The sequence below is a fragment of the Mytilus galloprovincialis genome, chromosome 10 (genome assembly GCF_965363235.1).
Source record: "Mytilus galloprovincialis chromosome 10, xbMytGall1.hap1.1, whole genome shotgun sequence".
Lineage (NCBI taxonomy): Eukaryota > Metazoa > Mollusca > Bivalvia > Mytilida > Mytilidae > Mytilus > Mytilus galloprovincialis.
In genome coordinates, this window is record NC_134847.1 from 81,037,727 (window position 1) to 81,050,100 (window position 12,374).

General features: G+C 31.9%; 1 protein-coding gene across 1 annotated transcript; it reads left to right on the top strand.

Moving 5' to 3' along the window:
• The first annotated feature begins 1,095 nt into the window (after positions 1–1,095).
• LOC143048544 (heat shock 70 kDa protein 12A-like) lies at positions 1,096–11,470 on the top strand. The gene is made up of 5 exons (XM_076222269.1): positions 1,096–1,191; positions 5,365–5,686; positions 7,059–7,277; positions 9,187–9,322; positions 9,951–11,470. Exons 2-5 carry the CDS (start codon positions 5,372–5,374, stop codon positions 10,937–10,939), a joined length of 1,659 nt encoding a protein of 552 aa, XP_076078384.1. The 5' UTR covers positions 1,096–1,191; positions 5,365–5,371; the 3' UTR covers positions 10,940–11,470.
• Positions 11,471–12,374: the final 904 nt, after the last annotated feature.

Here is a 12,374-nt window from a genome sequence, read left to right on the forward strand (position 1 = left end):
TATCGACTGATATTAAAAGTCAATAGTTGTTTTATTATGAAAATGATGAATATCTTATCAATCTCCATTTTTAGTATACTCCTGAAATATTTATAACACCATGTTCTTGATAGTGCATTATTTTATTCATTTGCCTAGCATTACTGTAACCGTTTATCTGGTTTTTTATACGCGTCAATTATGGTCCCAGAATCATTTTAATACTTTTAGATTGTAAAATATCATTTAACTATACTAGTGCGTGGTAATTATAACAAATGAATGCAACACGTTTAAACTTGCATGCGTCCGAAGCGCTTTCTGGATTTACCTTGATAAGGAACGATCAAAGTCGAACTTTTGACATTTGTTTTATGTTCTGTCTGTATGAAGTCGACACTTTTACTTTTTATTTTTTATTGACAGTCGTTAATCCACCAGTTTTCTGCTATTTTAGCACGCGTTGATTCACCGTGCATTTTCTACATAAGAACATGATTGTACCAAGTCAGGAATATGACAGTTGTTATATGTGCTTGTTTGCTATGTTTGTGCTTTTGATTTTGCCATTTGATTAGGGAATTTCCGTTTTTTTATTTTTTTTATTTATTTTTTTTATGACGAAATTGCTTATTGATTTATATTTATTCGGTCGTCCATTTTTTTCTTCTTCTATATTCCCCTTTATTAGCTCATAAAACGTACCCGTTACTATACTTAGGTAAAGTTTAATCTTTTAAATCATATGTTAACCTCTCATCACTATTTCACGATGATAATAACGTTTTTCAATATAATTCGAAGATTTTCTATGCTTTAACTTTAAGTTAATGAGAAAACAAAGACTTTATTTTTTAGACATATAAACAAAATGGTCATCGATATTAATTCATAATTATCAAAATAATCAAATAATAAAAGTATAGAAACTTTGGCTATATGGGTGCTATCAAAATGTATTCATTGTTTCAGATACTTATAATCCATATTTAAACATAATTTGGGAACATAAAGATGTTTAAAAGAATTCAGTCTTGAATGTTAACATTTGCCAGCAAACAAATTATAAATACAATTAAATAAAACCTATGTCTAAATATATCTTTGTTCATTTCTGAAAAATTAACGGTTTGAAAAACCGAAAACAAAAGTAAAATTCGATAAGAATTTGAAGTTAGACGATATATCATTCATTGGTTTGTTTATTTTCAGGTAAGAAGCATTTATATCTGTTGTATGGGTTAATTTTCAACTTTGATTTGACCTTCCAAATGTTTTGATTTGAGCACTATTGATCAGTCTTATTTAGACTAACAGATGGTATCTGTAGTAATATTTGTTAAGGAAACATATTTACGTTTACAGGAAATTTGTATCAACCATTTTGATTATACACAACTTTTCTCAATAACTCAAATATTTAAATGATTTGAAATAATGAAAAGAGCTCTATGACATTGTCTATTAGGTTGGTACATTCTAGAAGACGTGAGATAATTACCTCAATAAACAATACACAGGTTCACAGTTTCAAATACTCGAAAATAAAATTACAGTTCAATCAAGCCTTTATGAAACAGTAAATATGCAAATACATGGCTTATTAAAATTGAGGTATTAAGTATGAATCTCTTTCCTGTCTTTTAAATATTGGTCAGATAGTTTAGTCGACATGCCAGTTAATTCATTATCTGATAAGTAGGAGGCAGAATCATAACAACAAAGGGGATTACAGAGATGTAACCGTGTTTGAAGAAGTTAAAATTAAATAAAAAAACAATCATTACATGTATGAATTAGAAGACATATATGTATGATAAATATTGTATATGAAATTGAAATGTTCATTGACTCAAAACAGGTCAGTTTTGATAAAGTCCCAAAACTATTTAAAGGTATTAAACATTTTCAATATGCATGTACAATATACAATGAAAACAAATTATGCATAATGACTACAATAGAACAAGAATGGTACACTTTTCAACCATTTACCATCTAACATAAGGGGTTATCAAATACCCATTGAGAAAATATATTTGTTTTATGAATATATTTGTGGTGACAGATAAAACATGATTTTTTTTCATTTGAAAATGCCTTTAACAAGTCAGGAATATGACAGTTGTTGTCCATTCGTTTTTGAAGTGTTTTGACATTTGATTTAGCCATGTGATTAGGGACTTTCCGATTGAATTATTTTTGTGATTTTACTTTTTAAAAACGTCATGAAATTTTTTTTTGTCAAATATGACAGCTATTGCACCTAAAAAGTATCATGTGCATCGACATCAAAGTGCAACAGAGAATTTTCAGGCACAGCTGGACCTATGTGATAAAAGGGTTTTTATTTTAAATTTTATACTTCTTTAGATTTACATGTGCAATTTGTTTTCTTACTAACGTGAGGTAAAGTAAACTTATGTTTGAAAATGTTTGAGATGTTCCCTTTCAAATAACAATTGGTGTGGTTTGCATTGGTTGACACGTTAAATAGAGGCACAACCTCTAAAATATTGTTTTTCTTTTGTTACATCTTCTGACATCGGACTCGGACTTCACTTGAACTGAATGTTAATGTGCGTATTGTTATGCGTTTGCTTTTCTACATTGGCTAAAAGTATAGGGGGAGGTGAGATCTCATAAACATGTTTAACACCTCCGCAATTTTGCGCCTGTCCCAAGTCAGGAGGCTCTGGCTTTTGTTAGTCTTGTATGATTTTTTATTTTAGTTTCTTGTGTATAATTCGGAGTTTAGTATGACGTCCATTATCACTTTACTAGTATATATATTTTTGAAGGGGACAGCTGAAGGACGACTACGGGTGCGGGAGTTTCTTCGCTAAATTGAAGACCATTTGGTGGCCTTCGGCTGTTGTCTGCTCTATGGTCGGGTTGTTGTCGCTTTGACACATTCCCCATTTCCTTTCTCAATTTTACAATATCGATCTGCACAAGAATAGACATTCAAACAGTGAAACAGGGAACCATGTCAAATGAAATTCAAGTGTTTGTTTCTTTATCATCTTCTGCAGGGTTGATAATATGAATCTCATCAGGTATATGTGTGTTCATATATGTTGTGCCTGCATATGTGTTTCATTAATGAAATGCAAATTCACTGAAGAAAAAAAAGGATGGATAATATCATGCTAGGTTTAGGTTACTTGTAAAAAGTAATATCACAAAAATACTGAACTACGAAGAAAGTTCAAAACGGAAAGTCCCTAATCAAATTGCAAAATCAAAAGCCCCAAAACATCAAGCGAATTTACAACAACTGATATATTCCTGACTTGGTGCAGGCATTTTCTAATGTAGAAAATGGGGAATTATACTTGCATATATAGCTAGCTTCACCTCTCACTTGCATGACAGCCGCACAAATTTTCATTATACTGACAACGATGTGTGAACAAAACAAACAAACATAATGTCAACAAAAAAGGGGTCGACAGTCAACATTGTGTTATTATCTTAATCACTATACAAATAAAATTATGTAAACAAACATTTACTATCGCACAAAAACAAACTGACGGGATATATAAGTACAGAACCACGTCAAATGTAACAAAAAACACAAAAAGTCATATAGACAAAGCATATAAGCAAAAATGAAAGATAAAAATACAAAAAATATAAAATGAAACAATAACACAATGACGGGATGTATAGGTACAGAGTAACTTCATATGTTTCAAAGAAACACAAAACGGTATATAGACAAAGCAAAAAAAGAAAGACAAGAATACAAAAATAATGTTTTAGAAACAAGGCAATAAAATAAAGGAAAAATACCTCAAAAGCATTCAAACTCAGTCGAAAATTACAGATGATGTTTTTAACTATTCAGCATGTGTTTGATATAGACATGTATATATATACATGAAAAATGAGAATTTCGTTGTGTTATACATGAGGGTGTTATATATGTCATATCCGTATTCAAATTTTACTTGGATGTTTCAAAGCACCATTACCTATTGTTTCTATAAAGTATTTTGGAAATTTGCGGGGAAATGGTCACAAAATAGTCCAGTCAATCTAGCATAAATTTGGTCCTAACCTTGAAGTAATTGCAACAGTTTTAATCATGGCATTATACCTCAAATATACACAGAAAAAAGTCCTATAAAATCTAACTTGAGGAAAACTTAAAAATCATGATTATAAAATTCCTATGGAGATTTGCATTGATATGGGAGATAACTCTTTAAAAAAGGCAAAAATATAAATAAAAATTGATACCAAATTAGACCTTTACCGCTTCTATTCAACAAAATGTATTAATTCTTGATATCTCATCCGTCTTTAGAGAATAACAAATAAATCTTAAGGTGTTTTTATATCTTTTATCAAGCTACAACCTGCTAGATTTTATAATTCATCAGTTGACATTTATTAGATTTTTCAGCATGTCAAAGTAAAGAATCTCAAATTGAATATTATTTAAGCATATATTCTTCCTTTTGTGGTTTAAAGTTTCTTTAAACAGGATAGATGCTGAACAAATATAATTTACAGATATAAACAATACCAAATATTCACATTATATTTTCAAAATGGTCACAAAGCCATAAATTTGCAATTTCTTAAATGAGAAATGTGCCAGAAAAATAAACCACCCATAACAATTCGGTTTTGTACATTTCAAGAGCAGACGATTATGTAATATAGTCAAATACGAGCTAATAACCCCATCAAAGTATCATACTTTACATGAATTTTACGAAAATCAACCGAAAACTGACAAAAAAAGACTAATTTTAGCTGAGTTATCTCCCTTTCCAATGTTAATTTCAATAAGAAATTAAAACTGCTGATTTGGGGTTTTCCTTAAGTTAGATTTTATTGGACTTTTTTGTGTATATTTGGGGTCTAATGCTATAAATTAGAACTAAAACATTTGCATTTTGACTGGGTTAAAAGCATATAAAAAGAAAAAGGAGGTACAGAGTTAATTGATTTCCTCATGGTGATGACTATTATCTTATATGCAATGAAATATTATGTGAAATTTTCCCTGTAGTACTTGACAAGATGAAACTTTACTGATGCTAACTATTTGTTTATTTGAAACAGAAATACGTGCTGCACATCTTTTTGAAAAATGCCAATTCAACAACAAAAAAATGACAGTAGATTACATTGGCAATAACAGTTGAATAACACAAATACCGAACTTCGAGGAGAATTCAAAACGGAAAGTCCGTAATCAAATGATAAATTCAAATACCCAAACACATCAAACAAAACGAAACCAACTGTCATATTCCTGACTTGGTACATGCATTTTCTTATGTAGAAAATGGTGGATGAATCCTGGTTTTATAGTAATTATTGTAGTACCCTTTTATACCAATATTTTATATCTTTCTGTAGATTTAGAATGAGTTCTAGTAAGCTTTTAGTTGTTGCCATTGATTTTGGTACGACGTACAGTGGATATGCTTTCTCTACTATCAGCGAAAAGGAGAAAGTGTACACATATAATTGGAGTAAAGGTATCACACAGACTCCTAAAACACCAACCAGCATTTTATTTACACCTAGGAGAGACTTTGATTCCTTTGGTTATGAAGCAGAAGAAAAGTATGCTAGACTATCACATAACAACGAGAATAGGAACTGGTACTTCTTCAAACGATTTAAACTTACACTACACAAAAACCAAGAAAGATATAAGGACGGGCAATCACAGCAGGTAAAAAACTGCTTGACATTTAGCGCGAATCAAATAAAGATGTCCCACTAGAATGAGTAGCCGACGGTAATTTCTGTGCTAATATTAGCATGTTTTATGTAAGACGTACATAACACTGCCACTATATGTACCTTTCCCGATTCAGGAGTATGTTATTCTGTGATTGTCTTATGTAACTGTGTTACATTTGTCCTTTCTTGGCCTTTTATGGCTGATTATGCGGTATGGGCTCTGCTCAATGTTGAAGGCCGTGCGTTGTTTTCAATTTTTGTATCATTTGATCTTTTGTGGAAAAATGTCTCATTGGCAATCATACCACATCTTCTTATTTTTATATCAGTATAACATGTATAATGCAGAGATAAGTGTATGATTTTCACATATATATTAAAATAGATATATAGATTACGATTAATTGATTATATCATAGAAATAATGCAAGATTCCTGGTTTTCTGCGGACAGTATCAAAAATAATTCAATAAAAAAAAACTAACAAGAAGACACGCAATTTCTTTTCTCCATTTGAAAATGCCTGTATCATGTCAGGAATATGACAGTTGTTGGTCATTCGTTGGATGTGTTTAATTATTTGATTTTGCCATTTGATTACGGATTTTCAGTTTTGAATTTTCCTAGGAGATCAGTATTTTTGTGATTTTACTTTTTATGGATAAGAATATGGAAAGTTTAATTAAATTCTGACGATGCGATAAATTTAGACAACAGTAATTAATTGGTGTTCAAATCTTCTTAATGGATTAAGAAATGCAGATAAATGATTAAAGAGAGGAAACGGAATGTAAACGGTATTTTGCTTATATTAAAAAGATCATTTCAAGTCAAATTTTAAACCCAATCGAAATTGTTAATGAAATATAGGTATAAAGGTTCATCAAACATGCCAAACGATTACGATAATTTGGAAGTTTACAACATTATAACAAGGACACAGACATAGCTGCATATGCAAATGTCGGTAGCAAAGACGAACGAACTAACAAACGAACGATCGAAAAAATAAACGGACGAATATACTTTCAAAAGTTTGTCGTACGCATCACAAATCAGATGCCGAGTGATTTATCATTCCAAAGCTATCTCAGTATGTTTTCGGGAGCAAGGTATAAAACAATTCAAAGTAATATGAAAACAGATAAAAATCCGTCTAAAAACGATTAACCTAAATCAAACAAAAAACAGATATATGGAAACAATATTTTTGGCATGCTGTAGAATAGCATAACAAAAGTTTCAGTATAAAACTCAGATAAAGGGTCAGAAAAATTAGTTGATTTAGTTTAAGTTTAATATTAAGTATATTAACAATATATGCTTCATTTGTAACTGTAGTCCTTTCATTTGTTTTTTAGAGTTTAAATGAAAGGACAACGATCCCTGATTGTACTAACAAACAAATGTTAGCCATTGACGTGTTCAGTGCAGGTATACAATATCTAAAGGAACATCTGTTTAGTCACTTTCAAGAACGCTTGCCCCAACTACGGAAAGATGATATACATTGGGTCCTTACAGTGCCTGCTATTTGGGATGAGCCTGCTAAAAAGTTTATGAGAAAGTCTGCAGAAAAGGTAAAATTATTTGTTCCAACTAAAGATGTTTTAATTTCTATTACTCGTGTTCTTTGAAAATAATAAAAATAACACATAAAACTATGACATTGTTAAGAACTGTTATTTCAGAAAAGTGGCGAATGATACCAGAGGGACATTCAATAGTTATCAAAGGTACCAGGATTATAATTTAGTACGCCAGACGCGCGTTTCGTCTACATAAGACTCATCAGTGACGCTCATGACTAAACATAAAGACAGACAGACAGATAAATTATAGGACACAAGACACAACATAGAAAACTAAAGACTAAGCAATACGATTCCTACCATAAACTGGGGATGATATCATGTGCTTCGGAATGGTAAGCAGATCCTGCATCAGTTGTCGGGGAAAGGAAAGAAAGAATGTATATTTATGATCTATTGCTTCATGAATTTTAAACCGATAAATTTAATTTATTCCAAATAGATTACCTTTTTGTCATTAATGCTCTTCAATAGTTATCAACGGTAACATGCTTATAATTTGCTACGCCAGATGCGAGTTTCGTCTACGTAAGACCCATCAGTGACGCTCAGATCAAAAAAGTAAAAAATCCAAGCAAGTATAGAGATGAAGAGCATTGAGAACCCAAATTTCCAAAATGTTATGCCAAATACAGCTAAGGTAATCTAAGCCTGGGATACGAAAATTCTTAGTCATTCGACAAACTCAAATTTTTGCAAACAGTAAAGTTATAAAAAAAATTGTAAGGGTTCCGCGGAACCCAGTGTCTCGCCTACTTTTGCTGTTAATCTCACAATCAACAAAAATGAGGAAAAATCAGTAAAAATATTCCTCTCGATAATATCGTTTGATTGTAAGAAGCTTGTGTCCAAGTTTTGTAAAAATGCAAGTTTATGAATCTTATAAATGTTTTAAAAACCTGAACTGCAGTCTGTATGTAATGTTAACTGGAAGAAAAACTAAGTCCATTTATAATTGAAATACGGAAAAAAATGGAATTTTATTTTTACAAAATTTACTTCTGGATACTATCTTATGATGATAAACAAGCTTCTATCCAAGTTTGGTACAAATCCAGGATAGTTTAAGAAAGTTATTAAAATTTCAAAAACGTTCACAACAGAGTGAATGTAATGTTTCCTGGCAGAAAAACTAAGTCCATTTATAATTAAAAAACGGAAAAAAATGAATGGAATTTTATTTTCACAATATTTATTTCTGGATACTATCTTATGAACATAAACAAGCTTCTGTTCAAGTTTGGTAGAAAACCAGGATAGTGTAAGAAAATTATTAAAATTTCAAAAACTTTAACCGTAGAGTGAACATTTGTGGACGCCTCCGTCGCCGCCGACGACGACGACGGAATATAGGATCGCTATGTCTCGCATTTCGACTAAAGTCGAAGGCTCGACAAAAATGACCATATAATTGAAATTCATGACAACACCGAAGTGCTGCTACTGGGCTGGTGATACTCTCGTGGACGAAACCTTCATCAGCAGTGGCATCGACCCAGTGGTGCAAAAAGTTATCAAAGGTACCAGACTTATAATTTGCTACGCTAGACGCGCGTTTCGTCTACAGAAGACTCATCAGTGACGCTCAGATCAAAATAGTTTTAAAGCCAAACAAGTAAAAAGTTCAAGAGCATTGAGAACCCAAATTTCCAAAAACGTTCGATCATTTTTTACCTTTTAACTTATCAGATTCGAGCGTAAAGCACGTCTGTCTTACAAAATTATAAGCGTGGTATCTTTCATGTTTTGTTTTTCCACAATTGATCTTATCAAGTATAGTTGGCATTCAAAACAATCTAAATAAGTTATGTAAAACTTTATTAATTCTAAATTTGTTATCAGCTAGCACAAATTCTTCAACCCAATTCATGCATTTTTATTTTGCATGAATTTTCAGGCAGGGATACCTGGATGTCAGCTGACATTAGCGCTAGAACCAGAGTCTGCAGCGCTTTATTGTCAGTTAGGTGTATCAAGATCAGGTCTAATGCCAGTTCAAAAAGGAGCTAAATTTTTGCTTCTTGACTGTGGAGGTGAATACTTGTTATTGCTTTCTGGCGACTATAAGGAAATTATTTATTACATTTTGCACAAATATATTTCAGAATGAACTTTTTTTGTAAGATAAACGTGAAAGATCTTTTATGTTGATTAAAAAATAATGTAGTTCACTGAGCTAATAATGTGTTAACCGCTTTTGATATCGTAATAGAGTAAAGTTAACAATATAATAATAGATCAACAGATGTATGAATTTGAATATGTATAATATAGCAGACAATTACAATTTGAAAAGAAAAACAAATAAAATAAATATACATAAACAAGATAGAAAACATCAAGACAATCCAAAGCGCAAGTAGATAAAGGACAGACTTCAAAAATATACCGCAAAAAGGAAATCTCTTCAAATAACAGTATACAGATTTTCTTTAGCAAGCTGATATATGTCACAAGTTTCTACAGAAAAACCTTATTTAGTTTTGTTTTTTGTCAGGGAATGAGAAAAATAAGAAACAGCTTGTTTTTACATTAAATACATTTAAGATAATAAAGTTATGTCAACTGTACCACAAAGTAAAATACCGAACTCAAAAATACAAAACGGAAAGTCCCTTATAATCAAATGGCAATAATTTTGTTTCTCAATTGTGTCTGTAGGAGGCACTGTTGATGTTACAGTACACGAAGTTCGACATGATGGATCATTGAAAGAGATTCACAGAGCATCGGGAGGAATTTGGGGAGGAATAAAAGTTGATGACGCATTTGAAGAGTACTTGTTTGAAACATTTGATGACAAATATGTATCACTAAAACAAGATGATATTATAGACCTTAATAAAAAATTTGAGTCTCTAAAGAAAAGGGTCGATTCTGAAGACAAAATGTATGCTATTCAACTACCTGTGAGCCTTATTCAGGCGGCACAACCAGAGACATTATTAGCTGGCAAGCTAAAACTTAGTTCCGTTGTTGTCAAAAGATTTTTCGATCAGCCAATAAGAAACATCACCAAGCACGTAAAAGAAGTCCTAGATTCATTGCGTTATCATGAAATAGAAACCATCGTTTTAGTTGGTGGATTTGGAGAAAGTATGTTATTGCAAACAGAATTAAGAAAAGCCTTTCCAAGGATAAACATTGTAACACCACTGAATCCAAGTTCGGCTGTTGTTGAAGGAGCTGTTGAGTTCGGGCATTGCCCCGAAAAGATTCGATTTCGAATGTCTCCTTATACATATGGAGTAAGTACAGCTTATGAATTCATACACAGGAAGCATCCAAAAAGCAAACTACTAGAAATAAATGGGAAGGAGTACTGTAAAGACATCTTTGACATTCACGTTACTGTAGATCAACTTGTTGAGACGGGTTCGCCAATATCAAATGAGACGTATGTTCCTCTTTACCCGGAGCAAACAGTTTTATCTCTTCGAGTTGTGTCGTCGGAGTTGAAAAATCCAATTTTTGTGGATGAAAAAGGATGCAAAACACTTGGGCGGTTCGAAATAACAATTCCTACTGCGTCCAGTGGGTATCGAAGAGTCGTTAATGTTAAGATGATTTTCAGTGGAACCGAACTCAACGTCGAAGCAAAGAGTGAGCATTCGCAAAGAGTTTATACGTCTGCATTTCGTTTCGAGTGATACTTTTGTTCAAGGCCGCATGACTGACTTTGATTGTGTTTGTGATACTTTTGTTCAAGGCCGCATGACCGACTTTGATTGTGTTTACACTGTTTAATGATTTGTGTTTAAGCTTAGTTGGGTTTTTTTCCGATTTGTATGCAACGTTTTCCTTCAAAGTAGTGTCAGGTCGAACGAACCATATGAGAAATAATCTTGTTTGACATATTTTCGCAAATTAACAAGTTAAGACTGGGATATGGTGTCAGTCTCTTTTTTAAAGCGGTTATTTAACCAGCTTGAACCTTATCTTCCTTGAACAAATGTTGATATACTAGACAATTGTAACAAAAATCATGTTGCTGTGATCTTTTTATTTGGTCATAATAATTTTCATGATGATTAGCCATAATGTAATATATAAAACTAAAATTCAGAATGAAAATGGGGAATGTGTCAAAGAGACAACTACCCGACCATAGAGCAGACAACAGCTGAAGGCCACCAACTGTTTAAATTAATTCATAAAATAATTAAAATAATATTGAGCAATCTTTATTTTGTTTTTAAATATGGACAAACTTGAATCAACTTGCTTCACATCAGAATTTGTACAACCAAGACGAGTAAGTCAGATTCAGTCATTAATTTCACAAAATAAAATACTAAGTACTCGAAAATAAACGAAAAGAACAACGGATATACACATATTTTATTTCATTTCTTTTTCTTGTTTTCGCAATCTCATTCCCATGTTCTTTTGTCCCTATCGGACCCCTTTATGTACATATGGTGTAACACACATTAACTTGCGAATGGCCTGAACTGATGTCGATTATGCAACTCGAAGATGCATTTCTCTACACAAAATATTTCCTCGAAGGCGTCAACACATAGGACAGCGCAAACATTGTTGCAAAAGAAACGGATTTGTTAAGAGAAAGGAGATAGATCGGTGAACTATATAACGTAATATAGAAAAAAAAAACACAGATTTGGAGCTGGGCATAGATTTTAAGCCTCTATATATCTTATAACATTAGACAAGACGTGAGACAGAGACGAGTGTGGGCATCCATTTCTTTTGTATCAGCTATTTCAACACAGATTTATTACAAAAGCGCATACAATCTTTTAAACTGTTTCAAAGGAGACATTTCCGTTGGAAGTACCACGTGAATCAAATACGGTAATCCAGACACAAAATATTCATTTAAGTTATGAACAAATTTTTTTTAGAAAATTGTAAATAAAGTGTAACACAACATTCATAGATACGTCAGATGTTTCTTACTAAAATCAACTTTGGATATTTGTTTTAATTTCTCTTTTTTAAATTTGAAAGGAAAAACCAACAATCATCTCAATAACGATGCAAAGGAACTTTGTTTGTCCATTTTTTTAATTGTTGATCAAGCCATATTGTGGATTTATCGGTCCTTTCAGTATTTACTGT

Excerpts from the sequence above, each read along its gene's own strand:
- LOC143048544 (XM_076222269.1), top strand. The coding sequence starts at position 5,372 with ATGAGTTCTAGTAAGCTTTTAGTTGTTGCCATTGATTTTGGTACGACG. Across the intron at positions 5,687-7,058 it reads AGGACGGGCAATCACAGCAG|AGTTTAAATGAAAGGACAAC; the intron begins GTAAAAAACTGC and ends TTTGTTTTTTAG. Across the intron at positions 9,323-9,950 it reads TTTGCTTCTTGACTGTGGAG|GAGGCACTGTTGATGTTACA; the intron begins GTGAATACTTGT and ends TTGTGTCTGTAG.